Raw genomic sequence first — 27,886 nt, 5'->3', positions numbered from 1 at the left:
GTGGCGATCCCAGATTAATAAAGGGACTAAGCCAAAAATTAATGAATGAATAAACAAACAAACAAACAACAAATAAATAGTGGGGTTACGTTGTTTGCTTATTAATTATCTTAATATTTTACTTGTTATAATTTATCTACTCAACGGCATTGACTAAGGTTGTGCTATGCTATTTATTATGTTTTATTAAATATTTACACTGTATTACATTTATTAAATACTAAACAAACAAACAAACAAACAAACAAATAAATAGTGGGTTTACAGTTAGCTTATTAATTATCTTAATATTTTACTTGTTATAAATTACTTATCTACCCAACAGAGTTGACTAAGGCTGTGCTGTACTATTTATTATGTTTTAATAAATATTTACATGCTCTTAAATTTCTTAAATTCTAGATAAACACACAAACAAACAAACAAACAAACAAATCAATAGTGGGTTTGCGTTGTTTGCTTATTAATTATCTTAACATTTTACTTGTAATAAATAACTTATCTACCCAACGGCATTGACCAAGGTTGTGCTGTGCCATTTTATTATGTTTTAATAAATATTTACATCTTCTTAAATGTCCTAAATACTAAATAAATAGGGAGTTCGCTTTGTTTGCATATTAATTATCTTAATATTGCTAATAAATATCTGTGCTATTTATTATGTTTTAATAAATAGTTACATTTTCCTAAATGTCTTAAATATTAAATAAACTCAAGAGTGATTTTACTGTGTTTGCATATTATTTATCTTAATATTGTAGTTGTTGTAAATTACTTATCTCATGTTGTTGTTGTTGTTGTTGTTTTGAATGATACCATTTCTACTCATTGTTTTGTTTAAATAAATTATAATATTGCAAAAAACAATAAAAATACAAAGTAAATAATGCTGAAACTTGTTTGAGTCTTGCCTTGAGTATGGTTTTATTGTGTTGAGGATAGAGGGGGTGGACCACTGGAGATGGTACTAAAAGAGGGCGGGATTCAGAATGAATGATAGGCTGCTGAATTACTGATGTAACACTGTACACACATCATTCAGCAAAGGTGAGAGTGCAGCAGATCCTTCCCTGACATGGCAACTAAAATCATTTATTTTACTGTGAATGGAAGACCAGAACAAGCTGAGTTTCCCATCGACTGTCCTGCACAAGATGTTAAAGGTAAGGATCATCTCTAATTATTTATTTCATTAGTGAAGGCTAAATCTAACTTTATAGGTTTTTGGTGTGCTGTGCTTACATTTTCAAAGTTAATGAATGTGTGAAGTTCGAAGTCAATACAGTAAAATGTACACTATGTTATTATTAAATTACTTATAATCATTCAAAACTATCTTATTATATCATATTAAGCTATTGTTATATTGTTATATTATACTATTATGATCATTTATTATATTATAATATAATATAATATAATATAATATAATATAATATAATATAATATAATATAATATAATATAATATAATATAATATAATATAATATAATATAATATAACGTAATATAATATAATATAATATAAATTATAATATAATATAATATAATATAATATAATATAATGTAATATAATATAATGTAATGTAATGTAATATAATATAATGTAATGTAATGTAATGTAATGTAATGTAATTTAATGTAATGTAATGCAATGCAATCTAATGTAATGTAATGTAATGTAATATAATATAATATAATGTAATGCAATGTAATGTAATGTAATGTAATATAATATAATATAATATAATATAATGTAATGTAATGTAATGTAATGTAATATAATATAATATAATGTAATATAATATAATATAATATAATATAATATAATATAATATAAATTATAATATAATATAATATAATGTAATATAATATAATATAATATAATATAATATAATATAATATAATGTAATATAATATAATATAATATAATATAATATAATATAATATAATATAATATAATATATCATAAATTATAATATAATATAATATAATATAATATAATATAATATAATATAATATAATATATTATATTATAATATAATATAATGTAATGTAATATAATATAATATAATATAATATAATGTAATATAATATAATATAATATAATATAATATAATACATTATAAATTATAATATAATATAATATAATATAATATAATATAATGTAATATAATATAATACAATATAATATAATATAATATAATATAATATAATATAATGTAATATAATATAATATAATATAATATAATATAATATAATGTAATATAATATAATATAATATAATATAATATAATATAATATAATATAATATAATATAATGTAATATAATATAATATAATATAATATAATATACTATAATGTAATATAATATAATATAATATAATATAATATAATATAATATAATATAATATAATATAATATAATATAATATAATATAATATAATATAATATAATATAATATAATAATACATTACATTACATTACAGCTAATTATATTATGCAATCCCATAAGAAGTGCTGATTGTATAAGTAGTCTCTTTTGTTAATCTGTGCTTGAACATCAAATAGGGTTTCTTATGAGAAAAGCAGTTTTTGTTAGGACTAAATTGGTCTCTCTGCCCTCATTAGCCGTTATTTGGCTGAAAACAAGCTTGAGGACTGTCCTCGTTCTGAAGGGCACTGAAAGCAGCCGGCTTCTTTAATCAGGACCTCTCAATTACAGTGAGCCCATATGAAGAGCCATTATGTTGACCCGGATGGATATTCAGAGGATGATCATATTTATAATGTTTCTATTTATATTTTAGAATCCAGTTCTCTAGATAGATCAAAGCTTTCATTGATTTGATATTCATGCTTGGTGAACAAAATTTGACTCATAAACAAATAATTCCGCACCCTTTGGTTAGACAGCTTGAGTCACAGGTGGTGCTGACACTGTCAGTCTTCAAGTGCCAAAAAGGAAACACATGACATTTCCAGCACTATCACTTGTGTATTTAAATTTTAAATAGATCACCCAAAAAAAATTTATTTACCCACAATCCAGTTCTTTTATGTCCTGGATTTTGTATACTGAATATATACTGTATGAATACTGTTGTTTTTATAAAGAAAGAAAATTGATTTGACAGGTCTTGCAAATGTGTAAACCCTTTCTCATTGGGTTGACACATTTTCCCCACCATTTTTCCAAACAGTTAACACAGATGTCATTCAAGCAGTCCAAACTCCATTGTTTTAGTTTTGGTAACCAAACAGAAACCATCTATTCCTAACTATTAAAAACTACCAACATCAGTATGAAATCACTGAAGCACCGGTTTGACACTCCTTCACACAAATCTTCAATTAGCCATCATTCTGCAAACCTTATAAAAACGATGGAAGGTCTGTGTTGTTCTGTGCCAGCATTGATGGAGGAGGTCAATATGGTTATGTCCTATACTCCCAATAGTTTTGACTGTGTATTAGTTTACATGTGTTTTCTCTAATATTTACAGTATTTTATTACTTTTGTCTGTTTTTTATATACAGTATTTCAGTTTTCAGCCACAGTTTGAAAAATGTCATGAATTCAATATATATTCAATCAAAGCACATCTTATTCTTGATCTAATTCTTTGCAAAAAGGCGAATTTGACAGTCCAAATAGAGACAACAAATGCCATTGGCTATAAGCTACAATGGCAAGCAATGGTGGTGCATTTTGAGTTCTGTATTTTGTATTTTGTTGTCCATTGTGTAATGATTAATTGAAAGAGCTCATATACTTGTTTGCAAGTTGTGTAGTTTGAAGGTAAAACTAGCTTTTGTTCCATATGTTAAATGTTTTGACACGATATGTGCCTTTTGCAAGCAAAATGTGTCATTTTGACCACGAGTGCCGCTGTTTAGGCCTGTGTGTTAACTGCTTTGAAAATGTGGAGTTTCAGTTGACAACTGCATCCAAGCAATCGAGAAAAACTGTAAACAAGCATGTATACGAATGTTTGATATTTTAAATAGTTTTAAGTGTGATGACTTACACAATGAAAAATTATTGAGAAGTTGTAAAGAGTTTGCAGTTTAAATAAGAATTGACTCATCAGTTTTGATCAACAAGCCATATGCAATTAGTTTTTTGTCCAAACTACAGACAATTGTTCTTACTGTTTGCACACATGTGCCAAAGCAGTTACAATTTGTTTAAATCAATAAGAAATGCCACTATGAAGTGAACAATAAGCTAATTGTTTAGAGATCTAAACTTACGGTTTTGAAAAATAAAAATTTCAAACGAGAATTGAGCCAAGGCAATTGAGAAAAACTGTAAGAAAGAAACCCTCTGAATTCTGTGATATTTGGGAGGTGTTTTTGAACTTTGTGAAAAATGGAAGCTTTAAAAATGTTATAAAATGTGTGAATTTGTGTTTGATTACATTTTTTAATGATTGTTATTTATTTATTTGATTATTTCCCTAAACCTGTCTGGGGTACATTTGAGTAATAGGTTTTGAATTACTGTAAAACCTTAATAAACTTAATAAAGACATGTTATACAGTAATTTACAGACTATTTACACTCCTTCAAATGGTTTCAGATGTATTTTTCTTCTGATGACCACAAAATAATATATTTTGAGGAAAGCTGAAAACCAGGCGGCACAGTTGATCAGTGGTTAGCACTGTCACCCTTAGAGCAAGATGGCTGCTGGTTTGAGTCCCAGTTGGCATTTCAGTGTGGAGTTTGCATGTTCTCCTCATGTTGGTGTGAGTTTCCTCCAGGTGCTCCGGTTTCCCCCACAGTTCAAAGACATACGGTATAGGTGAATTGAATATACAAAATTGGCCTTAGTGTATGAGTGCGCGTGTGAATGTGAGAGCATATCGGTGTTTCCCAATACTTGTTTGCGGCCAAAAGAAAAATAAATGAATGAATGAATGAATGAATGAAAGCTGAAAACCGGTAACCGCTGACATTCATAGTAGAAAAAAACAAATGCTATACTATGAACATCACTGGTTACAGGTTTTCAGGTTTCTTCAAAATATCTTCTTTTGTGTTCAACAGAAGAAACTCAAACTGGTTTGTGGCAGATTAGTAAATGATGACAGAACTTTCATTTTTGGGTGAACTATCACTTTAACTGCATGATTTGAGTTTTTATTCCACCTCAGTTATGAAGATTGGAACTATTTCAAGTGAAATTGATGATGTTTATATCTGTGTGTTTGCATCGCAGATCTTTTCCGAGCTGCAGCTGAGGCCGGACCTCATGACATCTTAAAACTGTACAATACTAAAGGCAATATCATTAATATTTCCCCTCAGCTGGCCTCCAACAGCCCTCACTCCTACTATAAGCTGGAGGTAGTCGCTGCAGACTGCAACAGTGAGCTGTTAGGTATCCTCCACCAAAATACCAGAGAGTTGCCGTATTATTATGAATTAACATAATTTTCTAGAACACACACATATATAACCTGTATATTAGAATGCTGAACTCTGTCTTTTAGGCTCCGAGCTGGCAGTTGCTTTGGGATTTGACCTCACTTCTATGGAGAAAAGGTAAAGATGTTACTTATCAGTGAAATCATTCATTCATTCTGTTTTCAGCTTAGTCCCTTTATTAATCAGGGGTTGCCACAGAAGAATGAACTGCCAACTTATCCAGCATATGTTTTACGCAGCAGATACCCTTCCAGCTGCAACCCATACACACTCATTCATAAATACTCATTCACTACGGACTATTTAGCTTACCCAATTCACCTGTACCGCATGTCTTTAGACTTGTGGGACAAACTGGAGCACCTGTAGGAAACCCACGCGAAGATGGGAGAACATGCAAACTCTGCACAGAAACGCCAACTGACCCAGCTGAGGCTTGAACTAGCGACCCTCTTGCTGTGAGGTGACAGTGCTACCCACTGCACCGCCCCTCAGTGAATTCAGCAAACGAACACTATCCAATCAGAAATGCCCTCAGCCTGTTGTTTTGCATATTCCAAAATAACTGTCTCTGGATTTACTGACAAGAAGTTCGAATGCCTTTAAGGGGCGGGGTTTTGTGAGTGGGCGGGGCTTCTGAAGTTTGTTAGAGCACATAAAAGTTTCACGATTAAATTTAGTAATTTACTTAGGTTACAGAGTCTGGAGAAAAGAATCTTGACAGAAGCAGCGGAGACTCCTGCTATTGTGTATGAGATGAAGAGACAGGTGGAGTCTTTCAGAGAGAAACTGGAGGTCTGAATCAATCTATCTATCCATCCATCCATCCATCCATCCATCCGTCTATCATTCTATTAATCTACCTATATATCTGGCTGAATGACAAATTTGTTTGAAAATGACTAAACAAAAATGATTTGCTTTTTGTATTGAAATTAAACTTGAGTCAGTACCTGTAAATCAATTTAAGTTTACAATGTTCTTTTTTGGGCTTAGAAAAGTCATGTTTACAATATGAAAAATATTAAACAAATCTTTATTATTTTGTTGCTTGACCTTCTTTTTAATCCTTGTCCCATTTCTACATTTCTAGCCTACATAGCTTACTGTGTTTTTCTGCAGAGCGTGGAGCACCTGAGCTGGCTGGGTTTGTTTAAGGACATGTCAGAAGGAACCCACAAACCCTCTCCTTTTTACCACAAAAGAACGTTGCGGAAAACCCGGGAGGAGTGTGAGCATGTCAGAGAAAAGTTTCTCCAAATGAGGTGACATTCCTGTCAAATATGGAAGAGTGTAATATGTATTGAATATAAAGAAGTAAATAAAAATCTCATTTATTTTCTCTAGTTCTCTGGAAGTTTCAGAAGAGGTGAGACAGTATCTTAAAACACCAACTTTTGATAACTGGTAAGATTTTCAAAAGTTTTCAGATCTTCAGAACTGTCACTACATATGAAATAGTGCACATACACACACTTCATACTTAGTTTTCATTATTCTTAATACCATATAATTATTTACCTCAGAAAGCTCAGAAAAAAAAAGGTGGGAGGTGTGGACATATACTGTGGGTAACAAGTACATATTTCATGACTTCAAAATTAGAGATGTTTGAAAGAATAAAGCATATTTAGCATGCTGTCTAGGGAGAGGGCTCTGAGCTTGGAAAAGACACCCCAACTTGTGTTATTCCCCTATAGTTGGGAAAGTGAGAGATGTTGGGGTCAGAATGAAGAGTCTAGCCTGGCCCCAGAACGCTCCCCCTAGGTAGATATTGTTTACGAGGTGAGGTGTTGGGGTGGTGGAGGGATGCTAAAGTCGTGAGATAATGGAGGTTGGACGAGTTTGGTATTTATAGGGGTTTGGCCTGATTGGATAACTGAATGATGTCAGTGATGTACTAGAATTGTTGAAACATCTGTGCATGCTCCTCCTGAAATTTGTATATAGAACATCACAAAGAGTTCAGATGCAAAAGCCTTTAAGTGCTGTCTGAAATTTCTCAAAAAAACTGTGAGAAAAATTCTTCTTTTTATATATATATGTATGTATATATATATATATATATATATATATATATATATATATATATATATATATATATATATATATATATACACATAAAAGAAAAAGAAAATAGAGAAGCACAAAGAGGAAAAATAGTAAGGTAATTTCTAACAGAGAGTGTGTAAAAAATACAATGAGCATGTCCTATAAACGTATGGACGTATTTAAAGTAGAAACAGGCAAGTCAAGTAATAATAATCATAAATAATAGCAATAATGTTGTTAATAAAGTAGTGAACGTGGCAGAAATATGACTTATTTTTGGAAATAAATAGGAAACATGGGTACTTCACAGTTGTGGCCACATCAAAGTCCTGCACCTGTCAAACATGAATAGGAAATTGTTAGTGAAGCAAAGCACGGCACTTCTAAAATAAGCATAAAGAACGAACGCAGCAGAGATCAAACCTTTCATCTGCCCGAAGGACCTCATATCAATATTAATGCTCTTGTTCGATGTTTACAAATGAAAAGCACTTTTTGTGAGTAAACCACTAGAGCTTCATGTTCATTAATGCGTCCGAAAGTGGACTTGCTGCATTCAAATTAACACAAGATCTGATTCTACACACAGGGTTAATAGGAAAACCTGTTTATTCCCCTAAATAAACTTTATAGAAAGAGTTTGTGTTGGTAGGCAATGGGAGGACGCGGAGATAATGGTGTTGCTCCAGGTGATGTACACAGATCTGGACTTCATCTCCACGTTCAACATCGAGCCGGATGTGCTGCAGCAGTTTCTTTATGAAGTGTACAGACGCTACAACAACATCCCCTTCCACAACTTCAAGCATTGCTTCTGCGTCACCCAGATGGTAAGAGGGTTTGCAATCAGCCTCAGGATTATCTTCACTTATCCACTTCTCCTTCTGCCTGATTTATAAATTCCGGGCCTCAGACAGCCATCATTTCACTCAAACAGCTGCCATCGAAACCTCAATTGTAATTTTACTGGAATCCAGTCTCTTTCGCTTAATTGTCTGCAGTAAGTTAATGTTATCCAAAGCGATGAAAAGAGAAAACAGTACACTGAAAAACATTATTAATTGAATTTACTTTTTATTTTTTGCAAACAATTTATATGGACTGAATCAAATTAATTCAACTTAATTCAACTTCAACTTAGTTAAACTTAATTCAACTCAATTAGTTTGTTTAAATTTAGCCCATATCAATTGTTTTGCAACCACTTACCTTAAAACAATTTAGTGATTGCAATGAATAATTTGTTTTAGTGTTTATGTGATTCATATTAGCTTTTGAAGGTTAGTTGTAAAGTAATCAAATTCAAATAATGAAATCACTGTAATCGAGTAGATTTTCTCAGGAATTTTACTAGTGCTGCTAGGTTGCTGAATCAAATTAACCTTTTGGGTCCATTGAACTTATATTATGTTACACAGCTTGCGAAACTTATAAAATTAAGGAAGAACATGATTACCTTAGATTAATAAGTTACTACAACCTAAAAACATATGCTGTCAGGACTAACTGATCATATCATGTTTTACAGTGTTTTATTTTTACTTGAGTACATTTTTAGTGCTGTATTGTTACTTTTACTGCACCACTTTTCTTTAACCAGCACTCAAAAAGTTATTTTTGCTGCTTGTTAGATCTACTCATTTAAAACGAGCTGAATCAACACAAATCTTGAGTTTTTTGGGGCGACAATTCAATTGTTTTATGTGCAATCCACTTAAATTTGTAAAAACAAAAAAATAATTCTAACGATTGGACGCTAACAACGAACAAGGATCCATATGCAGTTTATTAGTGAGAAGTTGTACAGGCAATGGTCAAAAACAGGAACAAACAGGTGCATAAATGTAATGCAAAAAGCAAAACAGTCAAATGGTCAGGCTTAGGTGGCAAAGAACCAAAAATGGTAAACAAGCAAAAGGTCAAAAACACCGGAAGATTAGACAAGGAAAACCTACTTTGTAAAGTTGAAAATAAACAGGACTCAGCAAAGTGTCTGTGAAAATAAGTGGTATATATGGTCCATGTAATCAGTAATCATGAGTCTTAGCTGTGTGTGTGTGTATGGATTATTGTCAGCTGTCACAGGAGTTAATGAGTGTAAAGAGTTCTGGAAGTTGTAGTTCGATAACAATACTGGAGGTGATCTCCAGTGGAGAAAATACCACTGATCACAACAATTAACTTGATCAATTTGTGTTTGAAAAAAATGAAAAAATTGTGTGGAACCTAGCATTTTTACAGTGTGCAGTCACATCTTTTGTACGGTTATTTTCTCTTGACTACAGTGATTGGCTAAGTAGAATAATCAGTCCCATGATTCCTGCTAATTCTAATTGTGTCCAAGAAGACAAAATTGTTAGACTCCAAAAATGACTTTTGTTACTAGTACTTATTTAAAATGAGTGGAAACAACATACTTTTAACGTTTTTAGGACATCTTAACTGTTTTATGTTTACTCCACTTCAAGTTGTAATAACGATTAAATTAACTTAATCAATTTATGTTGGGACAACACGAAGGAACCATTTTTTACAATTTACATGTTACTAAGAGACTGTTTAGACTGGATGTCAGTGACAGTTTTGGGGAAATTACTTTTGAAAGTAATGCATTACAATATTAAGTTACTCCCCTCAAAATTATCTAGGTGCGTTAATGAGTTACTTTACTTTATCATTACCTTTGTTGAAGCTTGATCTCTTTCAGAACTTGCAGGGTTTTTCCCTATATTTTTAAATAGAGGAGCTCTGCAATCAACAACTAGTCTAACTTGCAAGTCTAACTTACACCTTCATTTACCTTTAAAAAACAAATTTAGAATAATATTATCTTTTGAGAACTTCCTGACCCCAGAGCTACATGTATATACATGCTCTACAACATTAATGAAACTTTAAAGCAATGTGTTTGCCATTTTTGTACTTTTTGTCACATTAGTTGTTAATCCCTTTTACCTTTTCTTCAATTTGTTCAAAATAATGAATGCATTCTTTCATTAAGTGCATGATTCAATTTAACTATATTAATTTTAATTGACCATTAATTTTTAAAAGCTAATTAATTAAAATAAAAGTAGCTCACGTTACATTTTTAAAAAAAGCAATTCAAATATTATTACTTATTTTTTTAAGTGATGCATTTCTTTACTCCTTACTTAGGAAAGTAATATATTATTACATAACTCACATTAATGCATTACCCTTAATACTGATCACTGATGAAAATATGAAGGACGCCTATGCTGTTGGAAATTGCCAAATGGCCTTAAACAGTAACTAAATGCACTACAGAATGTTACGTTTTCAAATACATGTACAAATTGCATGTACTCGATTAGTGCTGCTTAAACTTGGTTTTGGGCACCAACTGCTGGACACTTGTAGCTTTCTAGTCAAGGTTCAAAGTAAAAAAAGTTCTGACCGCTAATATCTGGGTCCATTTGTTTGTCAGATGTATGGGCTCATATGGCTAACAGATCTCAGAAGCAAGATTGACAGCATTGATCTCCTCATCATGTTGACCTCGGCTGTCTGTCACGATTTAGATCACACTGGATACAACAACGCCTACCAGGTGAGAGGGGCTTTGACTGGCTCTGCTGCTGTTTAATAATACAGTACACTGAAAAATGAAGACACTATGTCACATTTCAGATTAATGCACGAACTGAACTTGCTCTAAGATACAATGACATCTCCCCACTGGAAAATCACCACTGCGCTGTAGCCTTTGAAATCCTGGAAAAGGTAAGCATTTTTCCTTATTTGTTTTTTGCGTTAGTTGGATGGATGGATGGATGGATGGATGGTTGGTTGGTTGGTTGGATGTATGGCTGGATGGATGGATGAATGAATGGACAGATGGATGAATGGACGGTTGGATGGACTTGGATGGATTTTTTGAGATAGTTGGATGGATGGTTGGTTGGATGAATGAATGGATGAATGGTTAGATGGATGGATGGATGGATGGATGGATGGATGGATGGTTGGATGGATGGATGGTTGGTTGGATGAATGAATGGATGAATGGTTAGATGGATGGATGGATGGATGGATGGATGGACTTGGATGGATTTTTTGAGATAGTTGGATGGATGGTGTGTTGAATGGATGTATGGTTGGACCAATGGATGGATGGATGATTGGTTGGATGTATGAATTGATTGATGGATGGGCTTGGATGGATTTTTTGAGTTAGATGGATGGATGGTGTGTTGAATGGATGTATGGTTGGACAAATGGATGGATGGATGATTGGTTGGATTTATGAATTGATTGATGGATGGGCTTGGATGGATTTTTTGAGTTAGATGGATGGATGGTGTGTTGAATTGATGTATGGTTGGATGAATGGATGGATGAATGGATGATTGGTTGGATGTATGAATTGATTGATGGATGGACTTGGATGGATTTTTTGAGATAGTTGGATGGATGGTGTGTTGAATGGATGATTGGTTGGACGAATGGATGGATGGATGGATGGATGATTGGTTGGATGTATTAATTGATTGATGGATGGGCTTGGATGAATTTTTTGAGTTAGATGGATGGATGGTGTGTTGAATGGATGTATGGTTGGACGAATGGATGGATGGATGAATGGATGATTGGTTCGATGTATGAATTGATTGATGGATGGACTTGGATGGATTTTTTGAGATAGTTGGATGGATGGTGTGTTGAATGGATGTATGGTTGGACCAATGGATGGATGGATGATTGGTTGGATGTATGAATTGATTGATGAATGGGCTTGGATGGATTTTTTGAGTTAGATGGATGGATGGTGTGTTGAATGGATGTATGGTTGGACAAATGGATGGATGGATGATTGGTTGGATGTATGAATTGATTGATGGATGGGCTTGGATGGATTTTTTGAGTTAGATGGATGGATGGTGTGTTGAATGGATGTATGGTTGGACGAATGGATGGATGAATGGATGATTGGTTGGATGTATGAATTGATTGATGGATGGACTTGGATGGATTTTTTGAGATAGTTGGATGGATGGTGTGTTGAATGGATGATTGGTTGGACGAATGGATGGATGGATGGATGATTGGTTGGATGTATTAATTGATTGATGGATGGGCTTGGATGAATTTTTTGAGTTAGATGGATGGATGGTGTGTTGAATGGATGTATGGTTGGACGAATGGATGGATGAATAGATGATTGGTTGGATGTATGAATTGATTGATGGATGGACTTGGATGGATTTTTTGAGATAGTTGGATGGATGGTGTGTTGAATGGATGTATGGTTGGACGAATGGATGGATGGATGATTGGTTAGATGTATGAATTGATTGATGGATGGGCTGGGATGGATTTTTTGAGTTAGATGGATGGATGGTGTGTTGAATGGATGTATGGTTGGATGAATGGATAGATGGAAGATTGGTTGGATGTATGAATTGATTGATGGATGGGCTTGGATGGATTTTTTGAGTTAGATGGATGGATGGTTGGTTGGATGGATGTATGAATAGATGGAGGGATGGATGGATGATTGGTTGGATGTATTAATTGATCGATGGATGGACTTTGACTTTTTTGAGTTAGTTGGATGGATGGATGGTTGGTTGGATGGATGTATGAATAGATGGAGGGATGAATGGATTGTTGAATGGATGGATGAATGGATGTATGGATCGATAGTTGGTTGGATGGATGGTTGGATAAAAGGTTTAATGGATGGTTGGTTGAATGGAAGAATGGCTAAATGGATGGATAGATGATTGAATGGGTGGATGGTTAGATGGATGACAAAAATACCAAAATTTCATTGCATTGGACCAAACAACAGTGATACTGATATTTTTACATAATCACTTTTTCATATTCAGAGTTGCGATATCTATATTAATATTGGAAAGGGTTAAATATATCCATTCAAACAACAGCTGTCTGACTTGTTTTTCAGACTGAAAGCAACATTTTCCGAAACTTGCCGACAGAGCAATACAAAAGAATAAGAGAGGGCATAATTAAGTACAGTATATCATTTACTTAACTTATCTTATCTTGACAAACATGTGCATATTAATTCCAAACTTAAATTAAAACTTACTTAACATTACTTATCTTCCCTGCAGGTGTATTCTTGCTACTGATATGTCCAGACATACAGACATCCTCAACAAGTTTAAAGCCATTTTACCTGTGTTTGACTTTGGCAACAAGGATCACAGAGATGTGGTGAGGATGGAATATGATCAAACCCAAAAAGGCCATGCTGCTTGGGTGAATTAAGAGGTTGTCAGGTTGCTGTTAAGTGATTGCTACTACGTAGACAAGTGGTGGACATGGTGGTGGACAAGGTTCAAGCACTTGAGTGAATGTACAGATACGCTAATAAATATTACTCCAGTAATTGTATAAAGTCCTCCTTTTCAATTTTACTAATTACTTATTTTATACTTATTTTACTGCACTTAAGAATTAAAAGTAAAAGGTGCTGAAAATTCTCTAAATGAATTATAAAGTCTTTATAAAAAATTATAAAAAAGGTGCTCAAAAATTCTTTCACCATTTACTTATCCTCCATTTGAAGAATATTCTGAAGTATGTTGGAAAGCAGCGGCCATTGACTTCCATAGTAAGTCTGTTTTTCTAACATTCTTCAGAATATCGTGTTTAGTTCAACAGAAGAAAGAAACTTATAAAAGTTATTAACCACTTAAGTGTGAGTATAAGTATAAGAGTATAAGTAACTTTTTTAATTTGGAGAACTATCCCTTTATCAATGAATAATTTTAAGGTTTAATATTCAGGTATATTTAAAATTCCTTGTAGAGACGACCAAACTAGCAGTTATCTCAAGTAAAATTGCAATAGTTTGTTTAGGAAAAACATGAAGCAAAAGATTCCTAAACAAAATACTATACAATAATAAAGTATAGATACACTGTAAAAGAAAACATTTTTTTGTTGTTGTTGTTGAACCATCTCAACTTCTCTAGTCATCTCAACTTGCATCATTCAAACTGGTAAAAAAAGATTAAGCTAAACTTTGTATGTGAAATCTGATTAACTGATGAAAATGAAAAAAACAAAAACATTAGTTGTCATGATTTTTTGTCATATAACATTTTACAGTGTACTTAAAAATTGCAATCACAGTAATAAAAACAGTGTCCATTATACTGCCCTGTAAAGAAATTCGACAAAAAGTCATGAAAACATATTTTTTTGTTACTTAAAAAAAAAAAAAAAAAAAAACAGTTACTGTCCACTGATGCCTTTGTTAAAAAAAAAAAGAAAAATCTATTTTAAATCTAGTTTAGCTGCTAAAAGCATTCAGCGTTTTATGGCTGTTGTTGATGATGATTAGCTTTGAGTGTTTGTTTCTCAGTTGATGATGATCATGATTAAAGTCAGTGATATCTCCAACGAGGCCAGACCCATGGATGTGGCCGAGCCGTGGCTGGACTGTCTGCTGCAAGAGTTCTTCAACCAGGTAAATTATACAGTCAAACATTTCTCAAGTTATCACAATATATTCGCTTAAGTTTTTCCCAGTCAAACTGAACAAATTAATCTTGATAATGTCAGATGACTTCGATAGAAAGGTAGTGTATATAATGGATTACAATCAAGCAAAAATAATCCAGACAGCTGTTAGTATCACAATATTCTAACTAGAACCACACTAGCATTCTACCTCCCTCACTTACTTTGAATTACTATCCTCATTTGCGTAAATAAAATATAGTATGCACCCACTATTAGATATCTATAAGGATATCTTTTTAATGGAATAATTGTTATTTTCCAATTATTCTTTATGGTTGCTTGGACCGTATTTGAATTGATTTTATCTAATGTAAAAAAAAAAAATGTGTAGAGTGATATGGAGAAGTTGGAGGGCCTTCCTGTCACCCCATTTATGGATCGAGACAAAGTGACCAAACCTTCTTCTCAGACGGGATTCATCCGCTTCGTTCTCTTCCCTCTCTTCATCGAACTGGCCAATCTGTTTCCCTGTCTGGAGGTGAGCAATTTCTGACAGGAAAATGATGATTACAGATGAAAAAATACTATAGTGCTTTTTGAACCAATCTATAGTAAAGTGTATTGTACTTTATATATTATTTATTCACAACACTTTGCTAATGAATGCTACAGCATATTGTAGGATTAACTGTTATGACCTGATTCACTGTACTATACTGTACTTTAGTTTTAGAAGTGGTGTTAGTGAGGCCAGCAGGGGGCGCCCAACCTGCGGTCTGTGTGGGTCCTAATGCCCCAGTATAGTGACGGGGACGCTATACTGCTCAGTGAGCGCCGTCTTTCGGATGACACGTTAAACCGAGGTCCCGACTCTCTGTGGTCGTTAAAAATCCCAGGATGTCCTTCGAAAAGAGTAGGGGTTTAACCCCGGCATCCTGGCCAAATCTGCCAACTGGCCTTTGTCTATCATGGTCTCCTAACCATCCCCATATTCCAATTGGCTTCATCGCTGTCTCCTCTCCACCAATCAGCTGGTGTGTGGTGTGCGGTCTGGCGCAAAATGGCTGCCGTCGCGTCATCCAGGTGGATGCTGCACACTGTTGGTGGATGAGGAGATCCCCCCATTGTGTGTAAAGCGCTTTGAGTGCACAGAAAAGCGCTATATAAATGTAAGGAATTATTATTATTATTATTACAGTAAACTGTGGTGTACATGCATATATACAATAAACACAGGCTAGTTATAGAAATTAGAGTAGGCCTATTGTGTAACGTGCTTTACTACCAAAGTTGTTATACCATACCATAGCACCTATAGGACAACACAATCATTCAAGCATCTTACTACAGTATGCTTTAACACACTATATTTTTACTATAAGCTGCTATAGTATATTTGTCATGTAGAAGAATTCTAGTTTTTGTTATACACAGGTCAACTTTGGCAAACTTACACACAATGCTAGTTTAAACTATGAACTAACTATGGAACTTTGTCTTGCTGAGAGAATTTGCAGTGAATGAATGTTATTACACTCAGTGAATGACTGAATTTATGCTTTTGAATTGCATTATGGAACCTTGATCTTCCTCTAAAAGCCTTTGATGTTGAAAGGTTTAAAAATTTGGACTTTTTTAACAGTTTAATTGTGTGAAGTAAAATATTGTCAGGGTTGGTGTTGTAAATTACAATACAAAAACTTGGTAATAAGCTGCGAGTACTTTTTCTGTTATTTTACAAACATAAATAACATCTTGTCTCAAACTACTAAAATGTCAATAAAAGGCAAAAGTGGGGAGATCAGAGATTAAAATCCGATAATGCAATTCACAACCGTAAATAAACCAAAAACACCTGTAAAACACAAAATACAGAATATTAATTGACAGATTTATTTTTTTACAGTGTGGGTAGGCCTTCAACATGGAGCGCAGCCACTTAGCTGCTCTAAAATTGCTGTGTAATGGGTAAATTGCTTTTATATTTACCTTGCAGCAACACATTATCGATCCAGTGCGGAAAGCCCTGGATTATTACACAGAGATGGAGAAAGCGCTTGAGAGAGAGAAGCAAAACCGAGCTCTGAACGAGACGACGGTCAAAACCAGCACCTCTAAAGAGCCTGATGCTAATCTAGAAGCGAAACCTGCCAGCCTGTAATCAGACTCAAACTGTGTCACGTCTGTTACTGTCAAACTGAAAGCTGTTTCAGAGTTGTGGTTTAGGAAGGTAAATGTGTTTAGCATTTTTGACCTCAGAAAATATACTGTAGGCTAATATATTTAGAAGAGAGTTTAGGTGAAGAGTGAATATTGAAAAGGCTTAACCTACATGTTTGCTTTTGCTAATTTAATGTAACATATAGTTATTACTTATCAGCATGAGTTATTTTGTTAGAAATATATTGTTTTGGTGACACATTACGGAATAAAATTGCTTAATAAAATAAGTAAATGGCTGAGAAATAGTTTTTTTGCGAAGATATATGCTGAATATGCTTAGTCAGTCCATAAGATGGCGCTATTTAAAGCTATGATTACTTGTTCGTCAGATGAGGACAAAAGTTGTGGGAAGAGAGCTGAAAAATCAGACTCAAGTACTACTTGCCATAAAATGTTATACAAGTAGAGAAAACATATATTTTCTAATAAATATTACTCAAAGCCTATGCTGTAAAATTTATTCCACCTTATACCCTGTCAATTAAAAATGTAGCTTTAATCGGTGCTATTATTTATAATAGTTATTTAAACTGTTAAATGAATAATTTACTTTTATTGGATTGTACATTTAAAATGTGACATTAATTTAATGTAAAAGCGCATTATATGCCTATGCATATGGGAGCTGTCAGTGTGGCAATACCTTTTCAAAGGATTCCTAAAGTGTCTTATCGGTATGTCAAAATAGGGCTGGGGGATACTGACCAAAATGTATATCTCTATAGACAGATATTTTATTTAAATCTCTATATTTTTGGGATGAAAGGTGATATACAATAGGCTATCTGTATTTTTTATGAAATTGAATAATTTTTATTAATATGAATATTTTTTTAAGTTTATATTCATCATTAGAGGATTTTGGTTTCATATTTTGAGATCTTCAACACCCCTGCTACATATTTTTCTTTGTCATTTAATTTTTGTTAATTTTCGTTATGTTATTTGTTTATATATTTTCTATTACTATTATTAATGAGGATGGAAAGATTGTGAATGTATTGATTCTTATCTCAGTCTTTTGTGTAATTCTAAAAAGTATTAATGCCTTCCTTTTACTGTTCAAGCATTGATAATCAAAAAATAAATAAAAAACTATGGCCATTTAGTTTATTCAATTCACCTATAGCGCACGTCTTTGGACTGTGGGGGAAACCGGAGCACCCGGAGGAAATCCATACCAACACGGGAAGAACATGCAAACTCCACACAGTGGAGGCGACAGTGGGTGCTAACCACTGAGCCAACGTGTCACCCAAAAATGATAGATTGTCACTGCTAATTACTTTAGTCTATAAAAGATTGTATCAAACAACGAATAAAAACATCACAAGACTTTTTACATTCAAATTTATTTTACAAAAGAAAACTTAAATTCTCTTTACACATCTAGTTCCCGAAAATCACATAGTGTTTCTTTAATCTGACGATGCAAATGGAATAAAATGCATGCAGTGTTGCATTTCTCTCAAAATACTGTCCTGCACAATTCCCACAATTCCATTTGAACTCCATTTGAAGCCATTATGTTGCAGAGGCAGATAAAGCATTAGCATGCAGCACTGTACACATTTGCATAGTAAATGGCTCTCGCTTATTTTAGATACGCTTCTCATCGTCTTTTCCCAACATGCCATTGCATGAAACATAACTTTCACAGACGAAAAAAGAAATCATCTAGTATTCTCATGGATGGAAGAGTCAGTAACACTCACCATGGTTTTACCGGGACGGTGGAAGGGAAAGTTCAAATGTTCTTTAATTTATTTGTTTAATAAACTTTTAACAAAATGAGATGAGTCTGATCAATTTCCTAACGTTTTCTTTACAACGTAACATATTTTTTGGCCGATTAGTAATGTATAAATAAATTCATACAATCTCATTCGTACAAAAAAACCTCTGACCACACCCTAACTCCACCCACAACCCCTAAATATAATACACTGGATAGACTGTATCAAAATGTACGAACGAGATAGCAAGGAATCATACAAATACTAACGGAAAATAGTTACAAATCGTAGTGAGATTGTGTTGCCTAATGACATAATGACATTTAAAACTAAATACAGCATAAATATGCATTCAAAAAATAAATCCACAGAGCTCCCAAAAAGCAATCTGTCTGCAGAGGTTAAAATCAAACATGTACCTTACTAAAAAGTTAAGGCACAAATTTACTGACAGGGAATGTTTAGACTGATATTGACAAAATAAAAAAATTAATACCAATAATACGGGAACATAATAATGGTCCTGAGTGCTGGCTACAATACCAAAAATAAATGCAGATTTTGGACATTTTATGTAATAAACAGCAGACTTTTATCATAGTTTAAATATTCTGTACTTTTTAGACACGTTTATATTCATTTTTAGATTACGCATGACCAATGTTTTGAGTTGAGAGGAGTTAAGGAATGATAACCCTGATTTAGGAATCATAACAAAGGAAAGCATTAGATTAAAAAAGAGAAATTGGGAAGCAATGTTATAAGACCTTTATAAAATAAAACAAATGTTAACATTTAACTAGTAAATCTAGAAAAACTGAATTTTGAAATGTTTTTCTCCAAAGCAACACTGCAAAAACATTCTTGCCGACTTAAATTTTTTAGATGAATCCAATTAACTTTTCTAGTCATCTCAACTTACATCAATCCAACTGACTCAAAATATCAAGTTAAACTGTATATTTTACAAAAATTATTAAATTATTAAAATAAGTTAAAATTAAAGTAAGCAACAAAAAATATTTGTTGTCTTGACTTTTTGTCATTACATTTTTTTTACAGTGTTTGAAATATTGGTTAATTTGAGCATGTATTGTAAACAACCCAGGCTCATTCTGAAAATGTACCACTATACACATTTCTGGAGAGCACCAAATACATCTCATGTTTTTTTGCAGTTTTTGTTTTCATGAATCCACAGGTTGCTGTGTACGTTTTTTGAGATCTCAAATTTCTTTCACAAGTGCCATTCACGCCTTCTCGTGTAAATACACCAGAGGACACTGTTGCCTGACTGACTGACTGATCAACTGACCCACCCTCCCTCTTCTCTAAACCCAACCAATAGTGTTTTCAAAATCACAGATTGACCGTCTCAAGTCCGCCGACGTACATGGTGAGCTTACTGTCAGGTTCGGACAGAAAACAGAGAGGCTGCAGTTCAAATAGAAAGAGTTTATTTAATAATAATGAAGAACGACGGCAGCTGCCGTTCCAACCACCCTTGGGATGACACAGACTGGGAGATGAGCAACAGAAAATCTGTCTCAGCTCCCTCGCAGCGGAGCGAGGGCTGGAGCTGGCAAGCGCAGGTGAGAAGCTGGGCTTCAACAGCGAGGAGGCTGTGCAGATCACAGGTAAGCAAAATAAAGTCAAATAACAAATCAGGTGTTGGACTACACTGGGATTAAAGTAAGGTTTGCTTAGAGCGAGAGCGTCCAAAGGCTTTAATGAACACAATAATCTAACAAAGTGTAACAAGACAGGGCAGGTATAAGTAGAGAGCTGAATTGGATCAAATAGAAACAGATGAGTAACGTATGCGTGCCAGCGCTGATTGCAAGGGGAAACAGCTGAAGTGAGCAACAGAGAAGATTAGATCAAATCTGACTCATGACGCTAACTGGACAAACTGGTAACAATGGGAAAGCAGCCCATATGGAGGTAAGCGGTGAGTTGGTAAACGAAAAAAGGAATGGCATCATACCGCCCCAAATTGTTCATTTTAAAGATGAAATCCAGCCATACGTATTTCTGGCTACATAAATCATGATCTCCAGAAATGTATATAGGGTTACAATTTCATCTATGTTGCCTTTAAAAGGTTTCATAAAAAGATAAGCATGACCCATAAGACCCACAATACTGTTGATTAGCCCAATAAGTTCCCAATTAAACTCTCCACACCTTTATAGAGTAAATCCTAAAAACATTCTTGATGTTTCACATTTTTGAGTTGAATTAAATAAACTTTTCTAGTCATCTAGAGGTTACACTTTTCATAACCTAAATAAAGTAGTTGAAACCTGGATAACTTGTTAAAATAAGTTAAAGCAACATATAAACATTTCTTGTCACGACTTATTGTCATGTAATTTTTACATGATATGGAGAATGGTGTTGAATCTACACTGTAAAGTTAACACTTTTAACTAATTTATGTGGATTGAACATAAAAAAATTAAGTTGTCCCAATGAAATATCAAGAATTGTGTTGATTCAGCTTATTTTAAATAAATAGTTTGAACATGTGGAAAAAAAGTGTACTTTACGCAAGACAACAGAATAGTTCATTTCTGTGATCATTTCTGAAAAGCTGCAGATGAATAATGGAGGTGGGTCAGGGGGGAATGGGGATGGCAGTGATCAGAGAATAAGGACACTTTACCCAAACTACATTGACTTCTACTGGCCCCGTTTTTTAAAAATGCTTTCTAAATGCTACGTACAGCATATACTGAAAACAGCCTACGGACAGACACGGTTTCTTTCCTGCTGGCTCTGTGCATAACAAATCCAGCAGATTATTACTATCAAAGCTACCTCTTCATAACTGCTCACAGGTAGAACTTATAGCAGGATGGAAACGGGACAAACCCAGACCTTTCCACAGCAAATCACATGTAAAAACGTTTAGCATCAACACTTAGATATGATTAAACCTGTATGAAGCCACTGAAGGATAAGGACCGAACGCTTTGTAACACAGTAACTCTAGTACTGAATCAACACTGCTTTTGTTCTCTCCCTGTGCATTATAAACGCACACACGACACGACACGGTTACGCTCATTAAGTCAGATAGCAGAGGTGTGATTTTGAATAGCAAGAAATGAGCGGAGAAAAATGCAAATACCAAGATCCAGACAACATTGAAACTGTGCGAACATCGATAGAAGCCTCGTCTGGAGCTGTTTATCACAATGAAGTATCATTTAGCATTTTTCATTGACTCAAAATATGATTAATAGTAACTATGAGATGGAAAAAAGACAATTAAAATTGAAAGAACTGTCATAATAATAATAAATCAACAGCACAAGTAGTTTTGCGCATGTAAAAGCAGTAATGGCACCTGATTTGTTCATCGGAGCACTTCAGGATGTCTAAACAGCTTTTGCAAACAGGTCTGATGAAAATAAATTGAAAAAACAAAAACAAATAAAAGTTAATTTACTTTTAAAAGTATGTTTTAAATCATATTTTTAAAGGCATACACTGTTAGACCTTTTATTGTATTTAACTTACTGACAGCCCTTTACAGTAACTTACTGTAAATGTGTTTTACAGTAGCAGGGCACAACTGCAATTTCATTTTACAGTAAAATAGCCTTACCACAACTTCTTTTTATGGTAAAATGCCCTTTACCACATTTCAATTTTACAATATGACTGTACTTTCTACAGTACTTTTACTGTAATTTATTTACATTTTACACCGGCATTACCATGGCCGTTGCTAGGGTCGAAAGGGGTAACGATGCATCTCATACACCCCGCTGAACAACAGTCGATATATAATCCAATGTTAACCGACATAGCATGTTACAGTAGAATATAGCTATAAAAAAATTGGCTTGATGCATGAACTCACTGTGATTATCTATTACAGAAACAGATGTGACTGGCTTTATCATATCTAGATAAATATGTCTAGATATCTATATCAAAAAAGCTAGTACAATTGACGTTTTTCTGAATAATTTGCATGTATTTACATTGACATGACGCACATTTTATTGATTAGTTATTTTATTTCGAATGAATGACGAAGAAATTTTTTTAATACTTGGAACAACAGTCCCACTCCCACCTGCTGATAGAAACAGGTACTGCTGAACAGCTGACTATTTAAATACCCAACACAAAAGCTGCGTTAAGTAGTATGCGCATGATGCATGTCGCCATTTTAAGTACTTTGACAACAAAATAAATGTTATACAACCTATTTTTTAAGTGCAATATATTTTTAAAAATTAGAGGCTTAAGCAACGCCACAGGGCATTTCAAAACCTTTATTTTTAGTGTTTACAATTAAAATTTAATAAATTCCAAACTAGTGGCGAGATTACGTAAAACAGTGGTTTTATTATTCTTTATTATTGTATCCATTTTGAATAGATTACAAAATAATTTTTAATTAATTAATGTATTTTAAATACATTTTGTGATACAGGATGTTAATTGATAATTTTTTCATCAACTGTCTTATTTTTGCCGTCAACTACAGTAGCAGTACTTTGATGACAGTAGAACACCGTAAATTCCTAATATGCAGTAAGTTACAGTAAAAGTTTTTAAATTACCATAATTTTCAGTTTATACTTAATACTTTCAGTAGTGAACTGTAAAGAATGTATGTGGTATTTTACTGGGCGTATTTGCATTAAAAAACTGTAAAATTGCAGCAAAGTCTAACAGTGTAGCTCACCGAAACAATTAACATTTTCCCACCACTTATTCTCCCTCTTGTGGTTGTAAACTGTTAATTAGTTTCTTCTGTTGAACAAAAAACAAGAAATTGACATGAAAATGAATTGACATCCATAGTAGGAACAACAAAAAATACTATGGAAGCCAATTGGTGATTTTTTTCCAACATTCTTCAAAATATCTTCTTTTGTGTTTAACAGAAACTCATACAGGTTTGTAACGAGTAAATAATGACAGGAGATATATTTTTGAGTGAATTCCGTTCATTTGTCTAACTTTAAAAACTATGCTTAGAGTAAGCAACCAGAAACTATCATATGGTTTAGGCAAACACTAAATAGGCCCTGACTATTGCAGTCAATCTGTCTCCTAAAGCTTAAAAATAGGACATTTTATTGTGGAGCACAGACCTAACTCAATGACAGAACAGATCTCCACTCGACTGCCACATATTAACCTAATGAAAGCAGCTATTGTGCGTTTCAGGCAGAAACTAGAATACGATATGAATCTCCCAAAACAGGTCACATTTCACAAAAATAAATAAATAAATATGTAATTACATATAAATAATACATTAAAATAATTAAACATATAGCTCTCCTATAGAATTTTGATTCTTTATCAAATATTATTTTAACAGAGCAAGGAGAAAGCTTAATTTATTAGTTTGGCTGTAATAAAAAATCAAATATATATATATATATATATATTTTTTTAGGTGTGTGTGTGTGTGTGTGTGTGTGTGTGAGTGTATGTGTGTGTGTGTGTGGGTGTTTTAATATTTAAAAACTGCTAAAGTCAAAATAATTGGCCCCCTTAAGAAATATACTGTATCTTTTTTTTCTGATTGGCTACGTTGTCCAATGACTTGCCAAATTAGCCTAGCTTTCCTAATTCACGTGATGAACCTAAGCCTTTAAATGTAAATTTAAGCTGAATACTAGTAAATCCTGCATAATAGCTAGTAAAATATTAAGTACTGTCATCATGGCAAAGACAAAAGAAATTAGTTATCAAAACAATTATTTTAAAAAATGTGTTGAACACACAGACACAGGCACACACACTTGTATACATGCCCTACAGGAACACTCCACAGGCATAAAGTATTTAAAAACTGCTTATTATATGGCCCTATCCTTAAACCCAAACCTTCCAAGAAACAAGTGGCAAATTTTGAATTTCAACAGACCCTGTTAAGTATGATTTTTAAGTGTTTTGAATTACAGTCTCTGTGAACCACCTTCAAGAGTTCACACTTAGCTGATGATTGACTATAAGCTTGTTTGGCATGCTTTCCCGGAGAGAGCCCTAAGCTCAAAAGATTCTCAAGCTCTGGGCTCCCTCCCGGTTTGCAGGGCGAGAGGGGAGATTGAGCTCAGATAGATCTCAAGAACTTCCCAGCTTATTTGTGGCTAATGACGCGTTGCTTTATGAGGAAAAAATACTGTTGGCTTGGAACTTGACTATGGTGCTAATTTGGTTTAGCTAATTTTACTGATGACGCATGGCTTTGGATGATGGAAAGAAACCGGGGAACCTGGGGGAAATCCATGCGAACACAGCAAGAACAGAAACGCCAACCGGCCCAGCGAGGACCGGAATCAGCGACAATCTTGCTGTGCTAACCACTGGGATGCCGTGCCGCCCAATCTAGGAAAAAAGGGGAGATATAGGGGAGGAAGTGGGGATTCTTCAAGACAAAGATGAATGTGGTATAAAGACTATGGTTATTTATAATGACTTAGAAATTGTCTGATTGGAGAATCATGTATTAGATAATGCAAGTCCAATTATGTGTTCAATTATGAGCATGTGATCCTCTTGAAATTAATGTATAAACAAACTTCACTTAATAGTGTACAATCAAGTCATACCCATGTCATTATACATGTTTATGTCCCTGTAAACCAATTAAACCTGTACACACACACACACACACACACACACACACACGGTATAAAACCTAAATCTGTGCTCCTTAAAAAATTGAAACACTATCTTTAGAAATCTTGACATGTTTCATGAGATTCATACATTTAGTATTATGACCAAGCCGTGGAGTAATTCATTATAAGCAAGAAATCCACCTGATGCTGGCATAAATTCTTTGCAACCACATCTCATTTAGGCCTATGGAAAGGCTGAGCAAACTCTTTGTTGAATCTTTTGTATAATGTATATTCTTTATACAGTTGCAGTCAAAATGATTAGCCCTCTTGTGTATTTTTCCTTTTTGAAATATTTCTTAGTACAAAAAAAAAAAAACCATAATCTTATTTTATTTACTTTTACGTCTTGTTCACTTGTTCACATCAGCTGCACTGACCTAAAATTATTTGTCAGTAATACCAAAAACATTAAGTTGGGTTAACATAAGACTGTTAGTGTTCTGGAGAGCTGAACTACTCTGTAACAAAACTTTTTAAGTTGTGCCAACTTTTTTTGTTGTCTGCAGAACTGGAATACCTGAAGTTGAGTGAAAAAAAACATAATCCTATGTTTGTAATCCTATGAACTATGTTTGTTAGTTCTGATAATGTACTGTTTCTTAGTACCAATTTCCACAAGAGTTTTTTTGTTCACTCAACTTCAGACATATCACTACAAAGGTGTAGTGGTTAGTGCAGAGGTGGGCAAACTACTACCCGCGGGCCATATGCGGCCCCCTGAACACTTTCTTCCGGGAGTTTTTAAAATGCTGCTTCTGAGTAACAGTTTGGTTTCAGAATAAGTAAATTAATGATGCAATACAAGTGAACACCATTTGATAGCAGTATTGTACGCGGTACAGTTAGTGCAACCAGTAGAATTAGAACACACTCTCTGATATTAAAATGCACTCGACCGTTAATGACTGAAAATGAGTCAGGCAAAAAGAAAAATTGACTGAATGTCGTGTGTTTAAGGAAGAATGGACAACAAAATACTTCTTTACCAATTTCGGACAAAAAGCGGTAGGTCTAATATGCCAAGAAAGTATTGCTGCTTTTCAAGACAACAACCTAAAGGGCCGATCACACCGAACGGCATTTACGTTCCAAACACGCGAGGTGCACTGCACTGCCTTTTTGTTGACAAGAAAAAAAAGGAGAGTGATGCGCTTTTTTTATGTCGCTAGGCAACGACTGAATCAACTAGGTGTTTTGCAAGAGTGTTGCTGTTGATATTAATATAACTTTATTTTTAGGCACATTGTTCACGTTAACACTCTTAATAACATGACTTGGAATATCAAAGACTAAGATTCTACTTCCGTTTTATCTCATGGTTTTATAATGATTGATATATTAATACAAGCTCAAATGAGACTGTTGTGAATTTGACTCAAATTATATAATAAATGCTGGTTAAATGTGTTAATTTTTGTCATAGAATATATAAATCCACTTTATAAGATCTTTTATCAAAGATTTGTAGTTTTATCAAGTTTTATGATGATTGATCTGTATATTCTAAAAGCAGTGCACATTAGATTATTGTAAATTTGACTGAATAGTAAACTTTAAGAATTATCTTTAATGTGTTAATATGAGTTTTCTTCTATCAGATAATATCTTTTCTATTCTTCACTGTTACAATTATAACATTATTATTATTATTATTATTATTATATTTTATTAGAGATTATTTAATTGTTTTATGATGATTAATAAGTGATGATAAATATAAATAGCAGTGCAAATTCATTTGACTAGTAAATTTGACTCAATAATTACACGTTTCAAGCATACTGCCACGATAAACAAAGGTTATTTTTTGAAGAATTTGACATGTGGCTTTGTTTGTAAAACTTGATGTGGCCCTCGGGTCTAAAAAGCTTGCCCACCACTGGGCTAGTGCGTCAACATATGGCACTTCACGGTCCTATCCTTCCCCTCTCTCCTCTCCCCACGCTTTCCTCTCTTTACTGTCCTATCAATTAAAGGTGAAAAGAGTTGAGTACACGAGAAAAGAAAGGAAATTGGATTGTTTTTTTGATCACTCAACTCCAGGTATTCCAGTTCTACAGACAAAAAAAATTCAGTTGGCACAACTACAAAAAAGTTTTGTTAAAGAATAATTCACCTCTCCAGAACACTAATAGTCTTATGTTAACCCAACCTAATGTTTTTGGTATTACTGACAAATAATTTTAAGTCAGTGCAGCTGATTTTTTCAAAAGTTGAGTGAACAAGAAAAAGCGAAAGGGAATAGGGATTATGTTTTTTATTGTTGTACTGGTCTATATGTTTGTACAGTGCAATATTTTTC

At 33.6% G+C, this 27,886-nt stretch overlaps 1 protein-coding gene across 3 annotated transcripts; it reads left to right on the top strand.

The window, feature by feature from the left end:
* Positions 1–929: 929 nt before the first annotated feature.
* On the top strand, positions 930–18,967 carry si:dkey-219c10.4. 3 transcript variants are annotated; one of them, XM_017357884.4, is made up of 14 exons: positions 930–1,166; positions 5,230–5,391; positions 5,504–5,555; positions 6,131–6,233; positions 6,561–6,703; positions 6,786–6,845; positions 8,143–8,320; positions 10,942–11,064; positions 11,145–11,237; positions 13,426–13,493; positions 13,598–13,700; positions 14,857–14,961; positions 15,349–15,495; positions 16,954–18,967. In XM_017357884.4, exons 1-14 carry the CDS (start codon positions 1,079–1,081, stop codon positions 17,116–17,118), a joined length of 1,590 nt encoding a protein of 529 aa, XP_017213373.2. In that variant the 5' UTR covers positions 930–1,078; the 3' UTR covers positions 17,119–18,967. The 3 variants fall into 3 exon arrangements, with proteins under 3 accessions (XP_017213373.2, XP_073769025.1, XP_073769027.1); XM_073912926.1 differs by having other exon boundaries at positions 1,029–1,166; positions 6,786–7,482; positions 7,579–8,320; XM_073912924.1 differs by lacking the exon at positions 6,131–6,233 and having other exon boundaries at positions 1,026–1,166.
* Positions 18,968–27,886: the final 8,919 nt, after the last annotated feature.

Source organism: Danio rerio, chromosome 9, assembly GCF_049306965.1.
Source record: "Danio rerio strain Tuebingen ecotype United States chromosome 9, GRCz12tu, whole genome shotgun sequence".
In the NCBI taxonomy this organism is placed as follows: domain Eukaryota; kingdom Metazoa; phylum Chordata; class Actinopteri; order Cypriniformes; family Danionidae; genus Danio; species Danio rerio.
This window is presented reverse-complemented; position numbering and strand designations above follow the sequence as displayed.